Source organism: Abrus precatorius, unplaced genomic scaffold, assembly GCF_003935025.1.
Source record: "Abrus precatorius isolate BTA unplaced genomic scaffold, Abrus_2018 Scaffold10, whole genome shotgun sequence".
Classification (NCBI taxonomy): Eukaryota; Viridiplantae; Streptophyta; class Magnoliopsida; order Fabales; family Fabaceae; genus Abrus; species Abrus precatorius.
The window spans coordinates 27257784-27282431 of NW_020874292.1; the positions used below are offsets into that span (position 1 = coordinate 27257784).

At 28.2% G+C, this 24648-nt stretch overlaps 2 protein-coding genes across 6 annotated transcripts; one reads left to right on the plus strand and one right to left on the minus strand.

The window, feature by feature from the left end:
- Window positions 1-374: 374 nt before the first annotated feature.
- On the minus strand, window positions 375-6125 carry LOC113874355 (RNA pseudouridine synthase 6, chloroplastic). 2 transcript variants are annotated; one of them, XR_003506090.1, is made up of 10 exons: window positions 5856-6118; window positions 5625-5753; window positions 5269-5523; window positions 5111-5192; window positions 3773-3888; window positions 3551-3605; window positions 3222-3333; window positions 2368-2537; window positions 1417-1768; window positions 584-1319 (listed from the first exon to the last, which is right to left on the minus strand). XR_003506090.1 is itself a non-coding variant. In XM_027512584.1 (9 exons), the coding sequence occupies exons 1-9, from the start codon at window positions 6089-6091 to the stop codon at window positions 1493-1495; spliced, it is 1431 nt and encodes a 476-aa protein (XP_027368385.1). In that variant the 5' UTR covers window positions 6092-6125; the 3' UTR covers window positions 375-1492. The 2 variants fall into 2 exon arrangements, 1 of the variants encoding a protein (XP_027368385.1); XM_027512584.1 differs by having other exon boundaries at window positions 375-1768; window positions 5856-6125.
- Window positions 6126-19714: 13589 nt separating this feature from the next.
- Window positions 19715-23129, plus strand: LOC113866062 (adenosine deaminase-like protein). 4 transcript variants are annotated; one of them, XM_027500960.1, is made up of 11 exons: window positions 19715-19951; window positions 20042-20112; window positions 20600-20697; window positions 20784-20843; window positions 20952-21191; window positions 21272-21348; window positions 21446-21515; window positions 21594-21707; window positions 21987-22053; window positions 22445-22549; window positions 22637-23129. In XM_027500960.1, exons 1-11 carry the CDS (start codon window positions 19869-19871, stop codon window positions 22765-22767), a joined length of 1116 nt encoding a protein of 371 aa, XP_027356761.1. In that variant the 5' UTR covers window positions 19715-19868; the 3' UTR covers window positions 22768-23129. The 4 variants fall into 4 exon arrangements, with proteins under 4 accessions (XP_027356761.1, XP_027356774.1, XP_027356756.1 ...); XM_027500973.1 differs by having other exon boundaries at window positions 20606-20697; XM_027500955.1 differs by having other exon boundaries at window positions 20781-20843; window positions 22637-23053.
- Window positions 23130-24648: the final 1519 nt, after the last annotated feature.

A 24648-nucleotide genomic window follows, 5' to 3' on the forward strand; every position in this document is an offset into this window, starting at 1 on the left:
ATTTTTCATTTTCCAACTCCTTTCTACTAACATAACAAAATTACCGATACATTACCTTCAATTTAATATTTTATTTATTTTTTAAATAGTTTAATTGTGTACTTTATAGATATTTCTAAAATTAACCCGACATTACACTTAGCTTTCCTTCTTTATTCAATTCTCTCGATGGTTTCAAAAAGTTCAGATTCAATAATCAACACACAAAAATTAATAATTTTTAATGATATAACATTGATTAACAGTATAAAAAAATTGCTTTATCAATACAACAATAATAATAACCCTATCTTATCCACTAATGTAAAAAATATATATCATACTATCAACCAATTAGACAATACTTTATACAAGATATTTAAATTAGTTATTACAAAATTAAATAATTTTGAATGATGCAACAATTAGTTGACTTTAACCATGTTCAATGATACAATAATTTATGACAGTAACTTTTAAGTGCTAGAAGAAACACGAAAAATAATCAAACAGAAATTTACAAATTTCTATATTACTATATATAAAAAGTACCATAGTCCACAACCAAAAAGTACAAGTTTCCTACCTAGACCCTTGAGGAGCACGTAAATAGAAATAATGGTTGTCACGACTCATGAGTTTAGATAAACGAAGGAACTGGTAAACATTTACTAAAATTCAAAAGGGACCCAATGACCAGGAAAGGATAACATGTGAATTGTTAGGGGATATGTTGTCTGGTCCTCGCCCATGACAACTATGATATTTTACCATGAGATTTGGACTTCACCATGACCATGATTAAAATAGTGTTAAGAGAACTCCAAAATCATCAGCAAGCTAGAACAGGCAATTGATTGTCAAGCATAAGCAAGGCCCCCTCGCCAAAACATGACAGAGAGCCGCAAAAGCCAATACAATCAATTTGAAATTGACACGAGCTTTAGGCAGTATTATCACAGCCGAATCAACTATGTTTCCAATAAGTTGACATTTTCTCTGTTCTTCAATTTCTTAATAAAATATAAACTAAATCCTCTTTTCAAAAATACTTCCTAATTCGTGAATAAACCTATCCTTTGGCTGACCTGTTCAGAGTTTATTCTGATTGAAAGGGTGCTACAAGGCTCACCAGCATAGGAGAGCATGCACGCACAATTTTAAATCCCCATTTGAAGTTTCTCCTTTCCTTTTTATATGGGATTCTCTTTTCAAACCACCAACAGTTTCATTGCCTTCCTCTACAACATCAAGGAAATATTGCATTCTTAATCCACAGAAGGAGAAATCAACATACAAAATGATCCATGACTGCTCTTCCAATTTTTTAGTATCTGTATCTGCAGATTAAAAACATTTCTTTTTTTTTTTTCAGGCAAACAGATCAGCTGTAAGAATGAATCAGGATGTTTTGAATTTGAATGATAGTACACTTACTTAAAACAAAAGCAAGATGAAAACATAACTATAAAGGTGATTCTTGTCCTCAACTCAGGCACATATTTCAAGCATTTTAACACCTCCACCAAGGAGAACCAGCTTCGTAAAAGTGTTCATCATCATCCCATGAAATTTGACAGGCTTGAAGGCCAATCGCAACACTTGGCTCTTTTCCATGTTGTGCAATCCAATTTATAACAGCCAATTCCTTTTCACTCTCACTACTGAAATCTTTCTTGTATTTTCCAAATGGATTAAGTCCAGGATTAGCCATATCCGCAATTGCAGCTGGCATATACATAGAATCACCAATTAATGGTGCCTTACGGGCAGCAAATTGAGCTCTAATCTGCATTAAAAAAGGAAGTAACTATTCAATTACAAAACATGTTTTTCTCTTCCTAAAAGATAAATAAAAGAAATAGGATTTGCTTAATTTATTCATTATAAATATAACCTTTGAAACACCACCAAATGACCACCAGCTAGGTCATCATTCATAAAAAAATAATCCAACATTTAAGTGGTTGATACCAGATTCTGGGAGATATGAACACCCAGAAAACAAGTGAAGGGGAGATATGTTCAAATTGAGATCGTCCATGCCACCAGTGTATTATAATATTAGACCCAACAATGGCAAAAGCAATATATTTTATTGGTACTATTTGTCATTTGTAACAGCCGAATAATTGTTTAATTAACAATGGCAGCTCGTCAACATCCTACAGCAGAAGGGACATGACAAGGAAAAAAATTTAGAATAAAGTAGATATGAACTGCTTATCAGTTCACTTGAGGATTAGAAATATCAAGCAACTATATTTTCATTATTTTTCAAATTGATCAACTATGTTTGTTGTAATGTGTAAACACATACAAATTAACCAGAAGAGACCCATCAGTAACTAAAAACACAACAAATACATAAAACAGCAGCTAACGGACCTGATGAGTTCGACCAGTAAGAAGGTTGATTTTGCACTCATATGCAAAATCTTGAGAAGGCCACCCACAGTCTTCAACACAATATTTGTCCAGAATAGCAGTAGTTGGCCAGGGAACCCTTCTGCATTCCATGACCTCAAGTTGACAAAGATACCATCCCTTGATAAAATCTGCACTTGATAAACCTTCTGGGTTGAATCCACAATACAAGACCCTTTTTTTAAAACTAATTACCCATGCCACATAGCAAACAAATATTTCAAAATTTAACCTTTGACGGAAATGCCCTTGTTCATTGACACATCAATTTTACAGAGTCAAAGACCATTACAATCATATATGTTTATTAATTGATTAAATTCCATTTTGGTTATTGTACCTAGCCAAAGTATTGGTTAAAAACCATTTCAATCATACAAGTTCATTAATTGATTAAATTCCATTTTGGCTATTGCACCTAGCCAAAGTATTGGTGCAAAACTTTAGACTAATACATATTCAAACCCTTCAATTTTACACATTCAAAGACCATTACAATCATATATGTTCATTAATTGATTAAATTCCACTTTGGCTATTGCACCTAACCAAAGTATTGGTTAAAAACTTTAGGACATCTCAATTTCCATCAAGTAGTTTCAAATGAATATATTATTCTCAATCTGTTATTCTTTTCAGGGAGTGGATCAGTGGAATATTGACTATCAGTCAAAGTCAAAGCAAATGTAAGCTACTCTTATGATATGAGCCACCAATACCATGAGGTAGGCATGGTCTTGGCTTCTCCAGTGGAAGCTGCTAAAAACACAGTCAATGAAAGCACATTTGCTAATCACTCCAACTTGTGTGGTTACCTTCAGAAATAAGTCTTGGAGCCATGTTAATTGGACGCATATAGTGGGTAATGATTCCAGTTGGCAAAGGAGAAGCTGCAAGAGCAAGATAGAGCTTCTTCACCTTTTTCTCCTGAAAAAAAAAAAGATTTTACAAGTAATCAATACCATATGAACAATGCAATACCAGATACAACTAATTTGCATATTCACATGCTATAAGGCACTATTCCATACAGTAGAACCCAATCTCATGACAATGACCAAACAGTTAATGCCTCATAGGAGTGTGCCTCTTCATGTAGTAGAAGAGTAAAAGGTTATTCTATGAAATGGCATCATACACATACCCTGATTTTTCCATGAAAGACAGAACAATATTCCTTAGTCCTAGCCAGCACCACACTGCACATAATAACATTCCATCACAATTTATTACAGACAGAATGAGGAGCAATAATTATATTTAACATAAATGCAATACCAGCCATCACTGCACGTAATAACATTCCACCACAATTTATTACAGACAGAATGAGGAGCAATAATTATATTTAACATAAATGCAATACCAGCCTTCAGTGCAATTATCAATCTGATGGGTAGTCATCAAAGGGGTTGTCATTCCCAAGGCACGAGTTGCAAAGGTTGCGCAACTCTCTTCAATGTTGTCAGTAGTGCCACCTACCTAACCAAGGTTTAAAAAAATGCAGAGAAACTTTAAGACATATAAAAATGTAAAAAATAACCTTGAGAGACATATAAAAAATAATATTGAGTTATTGAATCTCCACAATAGTAATTTAACGCTATACCCTATTCAAGGCACCCATAGAGCCTAGCTAAAGTAAATGCTTCACCCTAAAGAAGACCTTGAATATTGGTCAAAACTTTTCTGCAAATGTCAACCATCAAACCTTAAATCAATCAAAAAATATATACATTTTTTAGACTGTTACATCTCTATTTAACACTGCTTTACAATACCATTGTTCCTTGATGAGAACTGCAAGTGAATGGACCTCAAAGCCTATCAAAGGAAGGAGATGGGAGGTAGACCTTTTAAATCTTAACCATTCTAGAAAGGCAGAAACAATAATGGGAGACACTGGCAAGAAACTATGAAGACTTTGATGAGGAACTTTAGGGACCCAAAGTAGGAACTGTCTTAGTGTTTTCATCTTAATTTAGTGGTATTCCTATATATTTTTGGAAAAACCACGTCCTGGGTTGTATATGACCTTGGGAGTACATTATTTGGCAATTCAGAATTTTATTTTGATGCTAAAGTGTTCCTTAATAGGTCATAAAGCATCCATCCTCATAGGACTTAATTCCTTATATTTTATAGAATAAGTTATAGAAAATCTATTTGAAGCAGTGGCAATGCCTTTTTTCAGATACAATGTTTGTCTTCCCTTGGCCAGATAAAGAGACCTTCGACTAAATACCTTTCCACCCTTGTTCTTCATTGCTTACCATCCCTTAAACCTCGTAACCTTAGAAAACCTAATTTTCAGCCTACTAAATCCTAATTCTATCTTTGCCCATCAACCAACAAATTCAACTAACCTAGCAAATCTTAATGTTAGACACAATCCAACTAGGATAATAGTATGCTGAAGCTGAAGTTTTATTAAAGCCAAAAATGAAATATAGAGCAAACAGTGAAACCTGAGTTAGGCGATGATTTAAGAAAATCTGTTAGACAAAGCACATTACAGTAACCCATTAGTCTAATCTAAATAACAATTTTCACTCACTTGATGTAGTATACATGACCATTGGTCATAATATTTATAGGATTTTGCGCAATCTAGCATTGAAATTGACAAGAACAATTCTGTTGGGGACATATACGAGTATTAATAATAACATTTTGAGTTCATACTGTGGGACTGATAACATACCGATGTACCAGCAGGTTTATCCAAAACCACATAGGATTCCGCCACAGCTATGATCCTTGATCGCCAATCAATCTCATAGCACCTAAAAAAGGCTTTAGAATGTCAAATATCTTGCCTCCATAATCGAAAAGGTAATCCCAACAAACATTCTGAAGTACCTAGGAAAGCGTTTAGGGTGCACATGCACTCGCAAATATATTCCTGGTTCAACAAATTGATCCACGTGAGTTACACGGAAAGTTTTCTGTGCTTCTCGCACAGTTTTGCCTTTGATGGAAGCTCTTTTTCGCAAAACCGAAGGTTCCGTTACTTCTTTGAATATCCTAATTTGCTCTTCAGTGGCATTAGGAGGAGGCTGCGGACAAACAAGAGCATAGTACACAGCTCCAAATTGGATCAAATCTGCAACATACCTTCACACAATGAAACTTAGTATTTAATCCAATTGGTGTGAAGATAATGCAAGAACTTCATAAATTGTATGACATGAAGAGACAATGAATGGCGCACTTACAAAGGAGGAAGATCCAGAGCCTTGCAAATATGTTCTAAGACAGGTCCTCCTTCTGATACAACTAAGTGTTCAACTCTCGGTGGTGATTTGTGCAATGGACATGGAAGCAACCGATCATATTTCAGGTAGCTTAAACAAAAGCAAGTCTCAGTATCAAGCAAAAAGCGAAGGTAGTGGAAAGGAAGTACCTATTCAAAAATCAACATCGATTCCTGAGAGTAGTAAAGGTACCTATTGGAAGAAGAGGTGGCGGTTAAGTTTCCGGCGTCGATTGTTGAGGATTCGGTTTCACCGGCGAGTGTAGTGTTACTATTATGTGAACTCCGACAGCACCAACTCAACAACTGCTTCTCACGGTGCTTGCAAACAGCTGCGCGCGATATGCGAAAAGCGTGCGCTGCCGCCGGAACGGTGACGCTCCGGCAGCCGCCGGCGAACAACATTGACGCCACCGCCACCGAGCCCATCCGTTATCTCCTGTATTGGATTCCGATCTTCTTCACATATATCGGGTTGGGGCGGGTTTTGATTTTAAACATTTGGGCCCGTATATGGCTCGAATCTTGGGTTCCCATAAATGACCTTGAATTTATATTAAGCCCTCTTGCAAAAAATAGTGTATGTCAAAACTTTGACTATTCGTTGACCAAATAAAAAACTTTAACTATTTAAAAATAATAAACTTATATTAAAAATATTTATTATATTAAGTATAATAAATAAAATTTATAATAAAAAATTATTACTAATTATTTCAGTTTTCTGATCCCTTTATTCCTGTTCCCGTTTCTGAGTTTGGATTCTTGCAGGACTGATTTTCTTAGATTTGTAGTGTAATTTTTTGTGTGTTGGGTGTGTTGGCCCCTTTTTTCAAAAACAAAAACAAAAAACAATTGTGATGCTACTTCTATTTATTTTTTATCATTTAAATAAATTTCACCTCCAATCATATAAACTTTTTAAAATTTCTGAATGGTTGTCATAAGTTATTTCATATTTTTATTTTTAATTCTGATTTTTGTTATTTTTTGTTTAAACATCAGTTTGTTTATATTGGATATAGATGCTTAACTAGAATGTGAATCCACTTCTTTTCAATTATATTTTGACATAAACTACATTTAATTATCTAAAAGAGGGAGTTAAACATGGTCTAGTGTATGACATAAAATCGTAATTGAATGAGCTTGGCCCTTGGGTTCTATAAACCAGTTGACCAAAAATAAAATTTTGAAACAGCACCACGTTCTTGCTGAAATAGTTCTGTAGTGAGAGCTTCATTAACCCTAAACAGGCCCATCTTCCCAACCTCACGAGTTTAAAAAATAATAATTTTGCTTGACCAAAATAATAATAATTTTGTCAATATTAATTTTTAAGGCTAACTTCAAACATTTAAAAATAATTTATTTATTAAAAATATAATTGTAATTATATATTTATATTTTAGATGTAAGAAATATTTTCAAAATAAAACTTATAATTTAATTTTTTAATTCTATAACTAATTTTAAAAATAAATTATTACATGTAGGTCTAGGTTTTTTTTCACCTTTCTTAGGAAAGTACCTTGAAACTCTTTTATGCCGCCACTTTGTTATTCCTGTAATTTTCATCGTAATGTTTTTTTATAAGACTATGTATATTATATAAAAGTATAAATATTTAAATTATTTTAGACTTATATTAGTGTAAGAAAATTTTTCTCTTTTAAAAAAAAATATTGACTAATGTTTATGTTTTTAATATATAAAAAATTTTGAAATTTAATTTTTATTACATATACATGGAGGAATAATAACAAACTACGTAAATATATCTTTAACATAGACGTCTGTTTTCTATTAGACATGGGTTTGATTAGTTATTATAAAGATATAGTAAAATTTAATTGTTTGGTTTAAAAAAATGTTTTTAGTTCTTAGTTTTAGCTTTAGCTTTTATTTGTAATTATAAAATATTTCTTATGGAATATTTATATGAATGAAATAAGTCACCTCTATTCTCTACGTCTTATTTTTTTCTTTGTTATCTATTATCTCTGTTTTGTATTTCAATTTCCACTGTTTTGATTAATACAGTTGAGTTTATAACTCTTTTTAACATATTTTTCGTAATATAATTCATGCCTCAGTTTTTTTTTTTCTCCAGACTTTTTTCCTTTTTCATGATTTTTCCATTATGCATGTCTATTTCATCCATTGAATTTTATCGTCAAATATCATTGAATAACATGTTTTGCCATTAATTAAATTCATGAATTTTGTTAAATTCATAAAAAAAAAAAACTACATTTTTAGCATCCATGTAGAATTATACACAGTCAATAATTTCCCCCATTTACGACTTACATGAATTATTATTAAAAGAGAGATTACAATTTCTAGAATTGTGAATTATTATTAAAAAAAGATATTACAGTCTCTAAACTTTTAGAATACACGGTAACCCAAATGCTAAAAAATAGAAGCAGTTTTAATTTCTTCGTTACATAGAAGTAATCATTATTATTTTTTATCGCTCTTGTTGTTTTGATTAAGTAACATCATCATTCATTATGGTACATTCTCAGAATATTTGGTATGGAGCAAACACTTAGATAATATAAAAATGATAAATATTGAATGATATTTTGAAAATACTGGTTAAAAATAAAAGTAAAAAAATTATCAAAATTATAATTAATAAACTTTCTCTTATTATGTTTAATATTGCACAATGTATTTCTTTAAAAAAGTTAATTATTTAACTGGTGTCAAAAGCACTGATTAGCAATATCTAATGCAAACTTTTCACATTATTATTAGCTCTTATCCTTATCATGTTCTCTTGTTTTATCTATTTTTTTATTATCCTAATCTTCAACCAAATCTCAAGACTTTCGTGTGTCTTGTCTGTTAACAAATAATACTCCTAAAGAATGCATTCTAAACAAGATTATAATTAAGATTTGGATAAGAAACAGATTTAATTTCGAATTGTTCAATCAAAAAATTATACTCTAACTTTTAAATTATTAAGTTTATTACCAGGTAACATTATATTTTTCATTTTTTTATGTTTGTTTAAAGCTTTAATTCTTTTTATTATTATTATTATTCAATTTGATTCTTCAATTTTATTTTACATTTGATCTTTCCGTCGCCGTTCAATGAAAACGGAATGATGTTGCCAACAATAATAAAATAATGTTGCTGTGATCAATATTCCTATTCTTTTTCTCATCGTCCTCAACACCGAATGTATGTCGAAGATGTATCCACCACTGTTTTCGCTTGTGAAGAAATAGGGAACCTTCTATAGCAGAATGTCGGAATGTCATTCAATTCATAACATCAATAAATATACTCAGAAAAATCTCTCACTCCATAAAAAAAATGGCTACATAAATTCTTTAACTTGTCATAAAAAATGTTTCTACTTTGTTTTTTTTTCTTTGACACAATAGTAAAATCACTTTATTCACTTATTATTATTGTTTTATAAAACCAATGTGTAACTAATATTTTTATAGTTCTATAGATAAGTTTATCGTCGCTCTAAAACATATGTTGTCATTTTTTAAAAAATATTTATTAATAAATACTCCTTTAAATAAAAATATATATATACGAAGGTGATATTTTTTATTTTACTATTAATATGTAATGTTTGATTAGTAGAGAGTATTATAAATAAATGAAATAATTAATATAATAGATAAAAAAATATAATAATATTTAAATTGGACCCTAAATGAAGAAAAAAAAGTAATTGCAAACAAAGAGGACCCGCATGTTGAAGGAGACATGAACACTGAATTGAAATTCGATTGGGTCTCCAATTCTCCCTAATCTCTAATCCTAATTTGTCTTTTGTTGAGGAAGATTGGGAGAAAATGGTTTAAAGAAAGAGGACCCACTTTTGCCATTTGTTATTGCTATTTTAAAATCAATATCAATCTTGTACTATTTTTTCTCCATTCCACTTTACTTATCTTTAATTCCATTCCATAAAAATAATCACAGGAGTGCCCCATTTCTGAAACTCGTTGTCTCTTGGGTGTGTAAGCCTCTATTTGTCGTTAAACATGACAAAATTGGGAGTAGTAATCAAAATGTTGACGAGGACAGTGTCGTTTCTATTAAATAGTGCAATGAATTTGACCCCTCCCCCAAAAAATGGAATATAAAATAAGATGAAGAGCCAAATTGAATAAAAATTAAATTAAACCTTTATAAAACGAACAGTATAACTTTAAGTTATTATGCAACTAACAAAATAATTTAATATCAATTAAGACCATTCTTCCTATCTTTATAACTTGCATAATCAATGTTATAATATCTTAAAGACAATCTAGATAGGTGCTTTTTTTCATAAGAAAATTAAAGTTATGTATAGCAAAAGTCATTATCTATATACTAAAGAAAATTAAATGAAAATTATTAAACCATATAATAAAGAAGACTGTTAGTCTATACATTTTAGGTCGTACTCGAAAAAAAATATAAACTTAATGTTAAAGTAGACATGATAATACATGAATATCGCGTGACTTTTGCTTTATAATTTATTTTAGAAATTTTTTTTATAAAGAGTGTTTATATTTTTCAATTTTAAACTTGAAATATAAATTAAAAAATGAAATTTTTTAAAACGATGAAACGACAATAAACCAAAACACAGAAAAGTAAAATTAAAATAAGTTATCACACTATTCAAAGTCGATATACAATTCTAGAAAGCAAAAGTAATATTCAAAGATGATATGTGTATATATGTATAATGGAAGTCGAACCACTTTCTTATCATACACCGAATGATAGATACGTTCCACTCAAAAAATTGGTTCAGGATCCACGCTTGTGTTTAACGTCCATAGATATTGACAATGTTTTTAATATACGTCCTAATAAATTGAGTGTACAATATAATTTAATTATTTTTTTTTCTTTACTTTAATCCATGTGTGATTTTAGTTCTTCTAATTTTAAAAATATGTATTTAATTATTCTAATAAGTTTCTCATCTCAATTTTTATTTAATAATTAATAAAAATATAATAAAATAACAAAATATTAATAGTTAATATAAAATAAAAAAAAATACAACTATTTAAATTAAAAAACTAAATCTAATAGGGTTCTCACAAATTTTAAAATAATTTTTTGTGTCAAATTAATAGAAGAACGACATTAAAAAACAAGAAAGAGATCACAATATAAAAAATAACAAAATTTCTAAAGCAAAAAAGTTATGAGACTAGGTACCATGGGATTAAATAAACTTAAAAGTAACATAGTATGTGAAATATGAGCTTAAAACTAGTCATACTTAATAGTTTTTGTAACGCTATAATGTATAGATTTAAAAGGTGTTTCACAACTCGTATCTTCTTACTCTTAAACGAGATTAAAAAGTGTAAAAGAAATCACAATATAAATATAACTAAAATTGCAAAGTAGAAAAAGTTAATATAAGATTACATTGTATTGAATAAATTTAAAAGTAGCAAACTTAATAAATTATTAACTTTAATCACAATCTCAAAACTAAACATACTCAGTAGATTTTGTAATGCTGTGAAAAGTGACCATAATATATAGATTTGAAACGAAGGCTACAATTATATGTGTGAGAAATTGAGTGTATAATCTGTATCTCAATTTTCGTTTAACAACCCGTATCTTCTTTCTCTCCAACGAGATTAAGAAGTGTGAAAGAGTTTCCAATAAAAATATAACTAAAACTACAAAGTAGGGAGACACGGTTATACTGGATGAAATAAACTTGAAAGTAATAAAATACATAAAATGTGAATTTAAATTATAAAATAAAAACTAAACATACTCAGTATTTCTCGTAATATGGATAAAAGCTATCATAATATGTAGATTTAGAAGATATGTTATAAGGGTATGTATAAATAATGAAGTTTCTAATTTGTATCTCGTATTTTTACTTCACAACTCGTCTTCTTACTTGATTTTTCTCTTCAATTTTTGCTGCATCCCCTTAATCAATTCAACTACGAATGTAGAATTATATTTTAATGAATTTGACTATTACAAATGTATGCTTTAACATTGTAAAAATTGAAAGCAACAGTGTGGTTAAAAAATAAAAATACATATAAATTTAAGTATGAAAAATAAAAAAGTAATGAAGGTAAAAAATTGAATATTTATAATGGTTGGAAAAAATTTGGTAATCCTTTCCTTGAAACGGTAAAGCAGCTTCTAGAGTGACTCTAGCTGTTGGGCACTTGTTTGAGAAATGGTCCCAACTGCTAGTGTTTTTTTATAGGGTAACCTATTTAGTAGGTAACCCGAGTTGGTGAAAAGGTGTGAGATCCAAATGGAAAATTTAGATATGATTCTGAAGATGTCATAAAAATCCCGAAAACAGAAGATGTCTCTGATATTCATCACATGCACCGTCTTAATTTCATTTTGTCAATCGTGATATCCTCGGGGGATCATTTTTTGGCTCAATCCAATTTCGAATCTATGCCAATCTCTTTAGTATCTTGCTAGGGAATGCACCAAATACAAAATTTATGTGTTGCAGGCCTTTTTATTAATTTATTTTTATTTTATAAATTGTCATAATATCAGGGTTATATTTAATAAAGATACCTAAAAATTATAATTCATAACTAAAGTGTTATAATTTTATTAGTAATTGATTGAATTAGAGTTATGCCATGAAACTAATTAAATTGTACTAAATGAATAAAAATATTATTTTATTACTATAATATAATAATTAAATAATAATAAACTTTTAAATTTCATATCTATATTTATTTTTTAAAATGAAAATAAAATAAAATTTGATAATTATAAGTTGAAAGATATATCATATTTTTAAGAAAAGAAATTGGAAACAACTTTTAAAGTTATAAGCTCATTTTATTTTGTTGTTATAAAATTTTATTATCTTATTTTTTTAAAAATTTATTTATAAATTTATTTTATTAAATACAACTTAAATTAAATATTTTATTCAAGTAAAGCATCAAAATAAAACAAAATTTTAATGGTGTATCTAAAGATGAATATTACAAATTTAATATTTTTAATTATAAATTATAGAGTAATGTATTATAATTATAATATAAAAAAATTAGCATATATTTAAGAATATACATTAGAATTTTGATAAATCATATTTTTTTGTTAATTTTTAATCTATTAACATGTAATTTTTAATTAAAAAATTACTATAATTCTTATAAAGTGTCATTTAATATACATTAAAAATTATTTTTTTAATATCAAACTTTAAATTTAAATTCAAATATTAATATATATATTTGTAAAGAGAACAAAACAATAAAAGAAAAAATAAAGTACAAAAAATATTTTTATTAGAACTTAAAAATTAATTTTTTATATTTGTAATCTAAAAAAAAATAGTAAAAATTAAAGTTTTAAAATATTTATTAAATTCAAGCCTGAAAATTTGTGGATAACCCAACCCTAGGAATGATTCTCAACATTTCATGAGAAGGGGAAAACAGATGCATGTGAGTCTTAATTTCATTTTGTCAATTGTGATCAATCCGTGAGAGATTATGTTGTGACTCAGTCCAACCCCGAATCTTAGCCAGTATCTTTAGCATTTATGTCTTACCAAGGTTTTTGTATCCTACTAGTCCACACATGAAACTAACTTCTAATTTATAATTAATTAAAATATTTTTAAAAAATTATAATTTCAAAAATCATAAAATGGAATCACTTTAATTTATTATTTATTAATTAAACATTTTATATTTCTATACTAAAAAAGCTACACAGAACAATTTCGATTTATGATTTTTTTATACAAAAACTAAATGGTATGGAGTAAAATTTTTGAAGGGTTGAACTGAATATTTGCTCTAAGAAAACAGGAAGATAAGACGCCATTGAATCATCACATGGACTGTCTTAAATTCATATTGTCAATTGTGTTAAACTGGTGAGATCATCATTTGTCTCAATCGAGCCCCGAATCCAAGCAAAAATCTTGAGCATTTATGTCTTGTACGCACAAAAATTGACAGTACATATTACGACATCCATGTCTAGGAAACATCCAACCTAATTTCTTGTGTTTTCACTCGCAAAAAGTTGATTCAGATTTTCTCATATGCATAGCATGCTCGATACTAGATTTCAATCAGGACGCCACCGGCTACAATTCTGAAACCTATTAGTCTTATCTAAAAAAATCCATTATTATCTTGTACTCAAATACTAGTACAGTTTTGTAGGTTGTATCGTTCCAAATAAATATTAAATAATAACATGTTTACCTTTAGTTTAAAACTATTAATAGTTCTTTTTTAAAGAGAATCATCAAATCAAATTCCATGATTTGCTTTTATGAAAAAAAATTGCTTTATAAAGAACATAAACATATAATGAGTTATTTAGAAAGCTTCGTTTTTATAAATAATTAGAAGTTGGGTTGATGGAGAAGTGAGACAGAAAAACTGCACTTCTCTTAGTTGGAGATGAAAGACAGTTGTGAAGAGGGAAAGAAAATATGTAGGCCATACTTTAAATAATTTCTTCACAGAACAACGGAAATATTTGTGAACATGCTATTAGCTTTCACACTTTTCATCCAATACGCTTCTTGCCTTCTCTTTCGTTTGTACCTCATTAAAAACATGTTCTTCTTATCTCTTTAGTGTATCAGTATATGTGTAGTCAGGCTTCACCTAACATACACCACAGACTTCAAATATATAATAATATAATTTTACAAAAAACTAATCAATAAAATTATAATATATTTATATTTATTTTAAAAAACGAAGAAACGATTTTGTAAAGAGACAAGTACACTAATTTAAAAATTATTAGATAATATTATATTTTAGATTATTTTTCAAAAATTGATTTAGCTCAAACCAAATTAAAATTAAACGTAAAAGTGTAGTTTTATTTATAAAATTAGTTTGTCATTCATATTAACTATAGTGTTTTTTTTTATTTTAGTCTTCAAATTATTTTTTATTTTATTTTTAGAGATGTATTTTATTATTTTAATGCATTTATAAATTCATCAATGTTATATTAATTTAAATTTATTCTTATATTTCAATTTTTAGTTATAAAAAATTGTTTTATATAAAAATACACACACACGAGCGTTCGTGCAAATGCATACTATCCATACACATGTTTACATACTTTACATTGGGACACCTTGTAGCAACAAAGGATCCCCTCTTTGGAATAATAATAATAATAACATAAAAACTGTAATTCCTAATTCATAATTATTTTATTGTAATATAATTTACTTTTCATTTTAGGCATCATTTTTCTAAAGTAGGAAACATGCTCAATTACGACGACATCTAAACAGTATAATAACTTATTTTTGAAATTTTGAATATATAATCCCCATCATTATAATGAAATTTCAAAATTTGTTATTCAATTTGATTTTATCATAACAAAAAAAATCTCAATAATATACATATGATATTTATGGTTGAATTTAAATAATGTTAAAGTTAAAATTAGTTAAGGTGAAGAACACAATGAAAGATTAGCTGTATGAAAAACTTGTTCGATTTAGAAAAATAAAGTGAAAAAGCACGAAATCTTTAATTTTTTTTTAACATTCCAAACCCTAAGCAACAAAAAAATTTATTTGTTGTTTACGAGATAAATAATATAAAATAATATTTGAAAGAGATTATTTAAAATTTTGATATTTTGAATATATATAAATTTATAAAATACATTTGTATAAAATCAGTTTTTTAGGAATCTATTTCTTAAATCAAGATTCTAAAATAATGTAAAATAAGTAGAAATTTAAGATTTTTACGAAAATATTAATATAAAAATATAATAATACTCTTTAATAACTTTTAAATGTAAATATAAATATAAATTATTTTATTTTTTCATCTTATTATTTATCTAAATATCTATTATTAACTTGTTCTTATAATTTAATATTATTTGAAGGGTGATAATTGAAATTTGGCAACCTCACAAGTAAATTGAGAAAATAATAATGTGACTTTATAACATTTTTTTAATTATTTGAAGGGACACAAATTTTGTAATTACCACCCACATTAGTTGAGTTAGATAGAAGTGTTATTTATTACAACTATTTTGAAAATTTTGATATATATAAAAATAAGTTTATTAAAATTATTTGTTATATAATATTATCTTTTTAAGATAAAACACACACATATTTATATACAAATAAAATTTAAAAGATATTAAAATAATAATAGTAATATTTAAATTAAATTTTTTAAGTTTAATTGCATATATTTTTATTGAAAATGATTATGTTTGAGTCCAATAAAATAATGATAAACGATAAAACTTCTATAAGATGATCCATGTATTCAATGGTAATATCTAAATCATATTAACATATGCAAGATTAAAATAATTTTAAACATTTTATAAACTTTTTAATAATATTTCAAATATAAAAAATATATTTCTAAGATTTATGAGAAATACAATTTTTAAACACATGAATTCCAAAAAATAAAATTCTCATGAACAATTTTTTTTACACCAAACTTTCCTTCAATAAGCGGTTACATAAATGATTCCTGTTATGACGTATATATGAACAAAATTTAAATAAATGATTATAATTTAAACGTTATAGAAACACATAGTAGAATACGTTATAAAAATAAATACTTAATTTATCCAATATATATCACTTGCTAACAACGTTAATAAATTAGAATGGACGCTTTATTTAGAATCAATGTAATTGGGTTGGATGAAAAAGTAGGGTGATCTCTCAACTTTTGTTTATTTGTCACGATTTACACACATAAAACATCGTTATAAAATAATAATTCCGGAATTAAAAGGTAGCGCAAAGGTGAATTATTGAAATTTAACCGTTGCTTAATTGCCTATGGTAACATTTTTTTTAATGAGAAAAAATAATACACAAGAGTTATATATTAATGTAATTTTCTCTTAAATTAGTTAACCTTACTCTAATGGGGCACTTAATTTATGAATATACTAAATAAAACAAAACATAGGAAGAAGAAAACTCGATAAAACTACCAAAATAGTGGGAGGTTACGTGGAATAATCTGCAATGGATGAAGAGGGGGGACACACGGTGGAGTCAAAACCTTTTATGGACAGACCACATGCACCCGTAAGAAAACACAAAGAAGATGCAATGTATATTAATTGGTGTTGTACAATCACTTTAGTGCACTTGAACCTGTAACATTGACATTTGACAATCTCTTTAATTCTTTATCGAAAAGAAGAAGTCACATCCACAAGTCATTCCTATAAAGTTACAGGAAATGGTTGCTCAATTCTGATTCGTTAGACAATTGTTTGATACGACTTATTTTTGGTAATTTCTTCCATTATATACATATTTCCCAACAAGCACATCACCTTATACCATCAAATAAATAAATAAAATATTCAAATATTTTTTAAATTTTAATTATTTAATCCCTTTATTCACTAAATCAGTGTTACCAAATATACTTTATAACAATTTAAAAATTTGACTTAGTAGTGTAAGGCTTAATTACGTTTATATATGCCTAAACCTTGTCATATGCTAATTTTCTCAAATTAACGGAAGTCATAACTGCAAGTGAATATTAGTATTAAGTCCTTTAAATTTGACTTGAAAACTTCTCATGTTCTTTTATATTAAAAAAAAAAAACAATACATTTACGTAAAAAGACTGCATAAAAATAAAAAACTGAAAATATAAGTTAAAAAATGATAAATAATAAAATTTTAGAGCACTAAAACTCCATTTTAGCTAACAATAAAATTAACTATTTCAATTGCCATAACATATTAAATGATAAAAATTAATCAATATTTACATAAAATTTGTAAATATAAATTTTTTATTTTTTAAATAAAATGTTTTTAAGAGTTTATTCTATTTCTTATCATATAAGTAATTTTTTATGCTTATAAAAAAGGTAATTTTTTATACATTAATTTTTAACTTAATATTTATTTTCAATTTAAAATTCATCATTTTATCTAATTTCACTTAATACAATGGAATATTTACTATTAATAACTATAATATTAAATCTTTTAAAATAAATTTTTAATCAATTGTTTAAACTGTGAAAAAATTACCAGTTACTGAAAAGTTAAATTGGAAAGGTTGGGAATACAAGTTTTTGTTTCTGTAAAAGTTTGGACTATCCTGTTTTTGACATACAGCTCAAAAAATGAGTGGTTATATGCTTTTTTAAATAACTTTTTAATTTTTTATAAGAAAATAATAACTTTTCATGAAAAAATATAACTCACACGCGCACTTAGAATGAGTTACGGAATTAATTAAAAAAAGTTAACCATTAATGGAATTGTTTAACTTTAGTTTGGAATCGTATTAACCCACGCTGGATGGCTCAATTTAAAAGTTTTACACAAGATTCTCCTAATTTTTTCTTTAAAAATTAATTTTAATAATCTCTTAAAAAAGCATCATTTATTAAAATTCTTAGAGGACACAACAATATCAGGTTCACTCAAAATAGACCACATGATTTCTCCACCTAGAAAAAGTTTACTATTCAAATCAAACGACACGTTTACAAGACGTCATAATAATAAATACATTTATGTATTCAGATTTTTTGCAAATCGATGTATTTATAATAAAAGATAAAAATATTATATAGTTATAATTGATTCGAAATAATACTTAACTAGTTACAAACCGGATAACGCACAAATATTTTATTTTAAAATAATTTATAAAGCTTAATAATAAAATAAAAATATATTTTTTAAATAATTATATACATGATGAAATTATTTGAAAATTTATTTTTTAAAATATAAATATAGAAATTTATATAAAATAATAAACAAATATAAGATTTAAAATAAAATTAATAAAAAGTAAAATCATCACAATAAAAAATTTTACGCAATAAATTATAATAAAGAATAATTCTACTAAATGATTCACATTCTAAACAAAACATTATAATACTAGTAAGCCATGCAATATTACATAAAAAAGTCACAGTAAAAACCGCGCTTGTCATAGTTACCAATTTCGACTTTCCTACTTCAACGTGAATTATAAGTATAGTAAGCAAAATAGCGAATTATATATTTTTGGAATATTCTTAAATTATATTGTTTTAAATTTTAAAAATTATATATTTGAAGAGTATTAACAAAAAGTGTTTAGAGTATCTATTAGCAACTTTGCGCTAAAGAAATTGATAATAAGATGTGAAAAATTAGTTATTGATAGGATTAGAAGTAAAAGACAAAAGAAAAATATCCTTTCGAAGTTGGTTTATAATATTTTAACGGTTAAATGAATTTACAAGTTTATGAAAGCTATTTAAAGATTTCAAAACAAGTTTATATATATATATATATATATCTAAAAGATTATAAGATTCGAACTCAATATTGTATATTAAATAAAAACAACTTTATCACTCGATTCACTTATTTAATAATAAACAAGTTTTTGTACTTTAAAAGTGTAAGTTTATAAATTTTCTGTTTTTTAAATTAGATGTTTAATTGTTTTTTTTTTCGAATTTCCTAAATACAAAAACCTAATTAAAATTTCCAAAATTGTTAAGGATATTTTAAATAATTAAACTGAAGACTTCAACTCTTAAAGAAGACTTACATTAATTTATAACTTCTCATTTTTTTTATCTCTCTTTTCTCATCATATTAATACATTCATAAGTGTTTAAAAATGTGAGTTTACATTTTATACTTTATATTATATTATTATTTTTATCTCAAATCAGATATCACTTACTATCAATACACATTGAAAAAAAATAACTAGCTTTATCAAATTTGTTCAAAAAAATAATTTAATTTAATCAAAATAATAATATTAAAAGTATTTAAATTATGACAGTAATTAGAGGATGAATAAATTTAAATTAATTTTAAAAATTAATTAAAAGAATATTTTTAAAAAAGTGAAAATAAATAAAAAAGGTGAACTGATATGATACTTGAAAGAGGGAGTAGCATTAAAGAAAATTGATAGTATTAGATTTAGAATTTAAAAAGAAGAGAGAAAATGGAGATTGGTTTGTGAACAAAAAAGTCCTGGCGATATGGGTTTGCGTGACCCTGACTGAGCCATGTACATAAGCAAGCTATCCCATCATTTTTCTGTCAGTTACATTCATTCTTCAACTCAACATAGCAAAGACCAGACTCGGAAGAGAGAGAGAGAGAGAGAGAGAGAGAGAGATGGAGAGGGAGTGGCTCATTTCAATGCCAAAGATAGAACTGCATGCTCACCTCAATGGATCCATTCGAGACTCCACACTCTTGTAACTCTTCTTCACTTATCTATCACCATTCACCCTCAATTCCTCTCCCTTTCTCTTCCCAAACACCCTTAATTATTACTATTTTCGCAGAGAACTCGCCAAGGATTTGGGCCAAAAGGGTGTCATAAAATTCTCCCAAGTCGAAGATGTCATCCTCAAATGTATGCCTTTCTCGTTTATTCCCCTGTTTCGTTGCCCAAACACACCTTGAAAAGACAACACCGCTAACTAACGTGTCACTCACTTACGTTTTTTTTATTCTTCTCGTCTTTCAACCCGCCTTCGCTTTGCTTCGTATCGATTTTTAATTTTATGTTCACGTTTCATTGTTACACACATCACTAAGCCTTTCTTTTCAGTGCTTCCTGTTCCAAAGAAAATCACTAAATTCAATACAGGAAAAAACAAAAACCGAAAATTCATAACTGGATAAAGGAAATCATATTGCTATACATGAATCAGAATTTGCTTTAAGGAAATGGAAGATCGAGGATATGCTTTTACTCAGTTGCTTTCGTGATTTTTTCTGTCTTCTGGATTTTTTTTTTAATTTAAATTTTGTGCTGAACAGGTCTTAATTCGTTTCTGTTTATTCTTATTTTTATCCCCCTATTCTTGATTGAAGGGTTGTTAATTTTGTCGTTGTAGATGCAGCTAATCGTTCGTTAACAGAAGTGTTCAAGTTGTTTGACTTAATCCACATTCTTACTACTAATCATGACACGGTTACAAGAATTACCAGAGAAGTATGGATGCTTGCTCGCTATGTAAATTTTGTGGTTGCCGAATTTATTGTCTTTTCATTTATACTAGTGATGAAACCTAAAAGCAGGTCATTGAGGATTTTGCATCGGATAATGTTATCTACCTGGAGTTGAGAACTACACCGAAGGTAATTGAAGGAGTTCAGTTGTGTAATTCTGAGTGTTTTAATTTCAGTTGTCTTGAAATAGAGTGAAAATTGATTTGATGAAGAAACTGTTTGCTTGATTTTTTTCAGAGAAATGATTCCAAAGGAATGAGCAAACGCTCTTATGTTGAAGCTGTGCTGAAAGGTCTAAGATCAGTCAGTTCTGTTGATGTGTCTTTCATTCCGCATATTGAAGATTCTATAAGTCCTTTTGATTCTCTACCGATGATTACGCATGATAGAAGTAATGGAAATGCTAGAAAAAGAATCGTTGCTAGGCTTCTCTTGAGCATTGACCGAAGAGAGACAACGGAAGCAGCAATGGAAACTGTAAGAAAAAATGAGCAAATAATTTGGGGAACTTTTGTTTGTTGGATGCTGCCTTTAAACATTACATTTCTTTTCTGCAGGTGAAGCTTGCATTGGAAATGAGGCAATTTGGGGTAGTTGGAATTGATCTCTCTGGAAATCCAAAGATTGGTGAATGGTACATCAACCTGATCTAGGAATCTAGTGTAGTAATCATTTTACATTTTGAAAATTGATGCACATGCTCAAAATCCCTTTTTATTTAACTTTTGTAGGACTACATATTTGCCAGCATTGAAATTTGCTCGAGAACAAGGTCTTTATGTGACACTTCACTGCGGCGAGGTGGGCTAATCTTTAGCTCTTACCTGTTAATCTTGGAGTTTCCCTGACTGGTTTATTTTTCCGACCTAGTGTTTTTAGGTACCTAATTCAAAGGAGATACATAATATGCTTGACTTTCATCCCCAAAGGATTGGACATGCTTGTTTCTTTGAGGATGAGCACTGGAGAAAGCTGAAGTCCTCTAGAATTCCGGTTAGACATTTTTGCAAGCCTTATAGTTATAGTAAGATAGTGAAAGTAAATTATGATTTGCCTGGGAAATTAAAAGGGAGATTTCAAGCATGAATTTAATTGTGAAATTTGAAGTCTAAATTGATCTTGAATGAATTAAACTCTTATGTTTACTTGTTTTCAGTGATCAACCCTCAAGACTTTTGATTGTGGCCAAGTTTGAGTTTTTAATATAATCTCGCTTTACAATTTCTAGCCAGTTAAGTTACATATTGTTTATTTCATCTTCACCATTTTCAGGTTGAAATTTGTTTGACATCAAACGTTAGGACATTGTCCGTTCGATCTATAGATGTTCACCATTTTGGTAGGTGCTTTTGTTCATTGTTAAAATTGATGATCATAACTATAGAATCAACGAAGGAACTGTTTGTTTAACTTAAACAAAATCAGCTGTAGGCTTGAAAGTGATTTTGGGTTTTGGCTAGCTTCTTTTGTTGTTGGAACTTTTTAGACCACATTAATAAATAAAGAACTTTTGGAGAACTCAGAAGTTTTAGCCAGTCTTTTAGAACCCCGTTTTTCATCCTCTTAAAGATGGCTTTCCTATAAGTGCTTGGTATAAAATGTAATGTTTTTATATTTTGCAAAGAGAAGCTTATCTAGTCTAAAGTCATTTAAGAGTTGTATATAAACTTTTCATCTGGGGACCAGCTTCAAAAAATAGCTTCTCTTAACCTATGCCCTTGCTGATGCAGCTGATTTGTATAACGCAAAACATCCCTTAGCCCTGTGTACTGATGACTCGGGTGTGTTCTCTACCTGTCTCTCCGCTGAATACGAAATTGCTGCTAAATCATTTGGTAGGTTTCACTTTGCTATTGCACCCATGAAATTTACATCAATTGACTAAGTTTTGTTGACTGCATGCGTGTTTGATTATCATCTAGGGCTGGAAAGGAGGGAAATGTTTGAGCTATCAAGGAATTCTGTTGAGTATATATTTGCGGATAGCGGAGTAAAGGAGGATTTAAGAAAACTTTTCAATTCAGTGGCAAGAAAAATGGGTGTTCAAGTATAAAATTTCATCCAAGAAAATATCTGTATTTAGTTCATGGCTTACAACAGCCCAGGTATTACAATAATGGACGCAAATTATAGCTTTATTAGATATTGATATTAGAAATTAACTAGCAATCCTGGCCAGGGGTTCACTCCTTATCTGAAATTTGAAATTCGGATTTTGCTCTTCAAAGTAAAGAAATGTGGAAAATAAAAAAAAGTTGGATGCATCTATATTTGATTCAATGTGGGTTAGTTTTTGAGATACTTAAGTTAACAGTAAATATATTTTGTGTTTTTTTCTTTTACGCAGTTAGATGTTAAGAGGTAAATCCTTGATATAAAAAAATCCATTCAAGTGACAGTTCTTGGATGTTTCAGTTGATGAACCCAAGCGGCATATGCCAATGCAATGGTCAAATTCATTAGATATATAAGTGTTGACTGATGATACCTTTGGCTAATAATGCTGTAATGACCACTTTTAAATTTGACCATTTCAAGTCAGATAGGCGACACTTAACTTTTCCATTACGCCACACAGGTGTGATTGTGTGAAAGGGTGGGGATAGGTCAATTTTGGATAAAAATAAAATTAAACTAATTATGTTTCATTGGTTGAATTAGTTTCTGTTAATTCAACCCAGAAAAATACAGTTTTACAATCGTCCGATTGGGTTTGAGTTGGATGATCAGATGACTTCCTTTTAATTTTGTTAGATTAAAATCTTGCTTTATATTTTGTTAAATTAAAACAGTTTATGATCAGAAAACAAATAATACCCGAACCAATTGGGATTGAGTTAATTTGAGATATGGGTTTCTGATTGTATGACCTTTTTCTTCTCGAAGTCCAGGACTGGGTTATTTTATATAAATTTTTGGAGACATAACTTCACTTTCTGTGAGAATTTTTAACTTTGTAATTGAACTGGACATTCGTTTAAAACGTCTAAAGAAAATAGGAAGACTTATTTTGGTATAATGATGGCAAAATTATTTTCTATTGGGTAAAATTTAATAAACAATATGTTGCACAGAAATGAGAACCAGTTCCTGTGGTGTTTTTATAATATAAACTGTGTGGAGCACATATTTCTACGTGTTTAGTTAAGAAAGAGTGAAAACCCCGACAGAAGCAGCATTATACGAGAGGCATGGTTGACGTGATGAACAGTGGGCCTATCTTTCATTTTGAAGAAAGAGTGTGTCCCATCTGCCACACTTGTATTCAACATCAATAGCAAAGTACAATTGTACTGTTGGAATGAATATGGGCAGTACCGTAGTAGAATTTTGGATTACGTGCCTAGTTTATCAGCTGTTTCACTTCAGTAAATTGCTTTTCAATATTTTTTTTAGTTTTAATCATCAATTTTGAACTAAAACAAACCTACCATGTTAAAATTATTATTATTTATCAATGTTAATGTTAGTTGCACGAACTCTTTACGTATTTTATTAGTTAAATAAATTAAAAATAAATTTATATGCAATATTGTATATAATTATTTTATATATACACACACATTTAAAAATACGATCATAGTTTGTTAAACAAAAACGATACAACTGAAGATATCCTTTAAAGTTATATATATAAAAAACTGTATTTTAAGTGAGCCTGAGAAAGCATTCATTTAGCTTGTTTAACAAAAATAGCTTTGTTTGATAATCTAACTTAAATAAGTAGATATTAGTTTTTTTTTAAACACTATAATTGAAAGTGATTTTTTGTAAAATTTTGTACATATTGTATTTTGGATAATTCATTCCTTTCTTTCTTCAACTTTTAAAATCTTACTATTATTATCTTTATCACATTCAACTTTTCTAAATTATTTTTGTCATCAAATCTTAGTAAAATATAACTAAATCACTAAATATTTTTATATAAAAC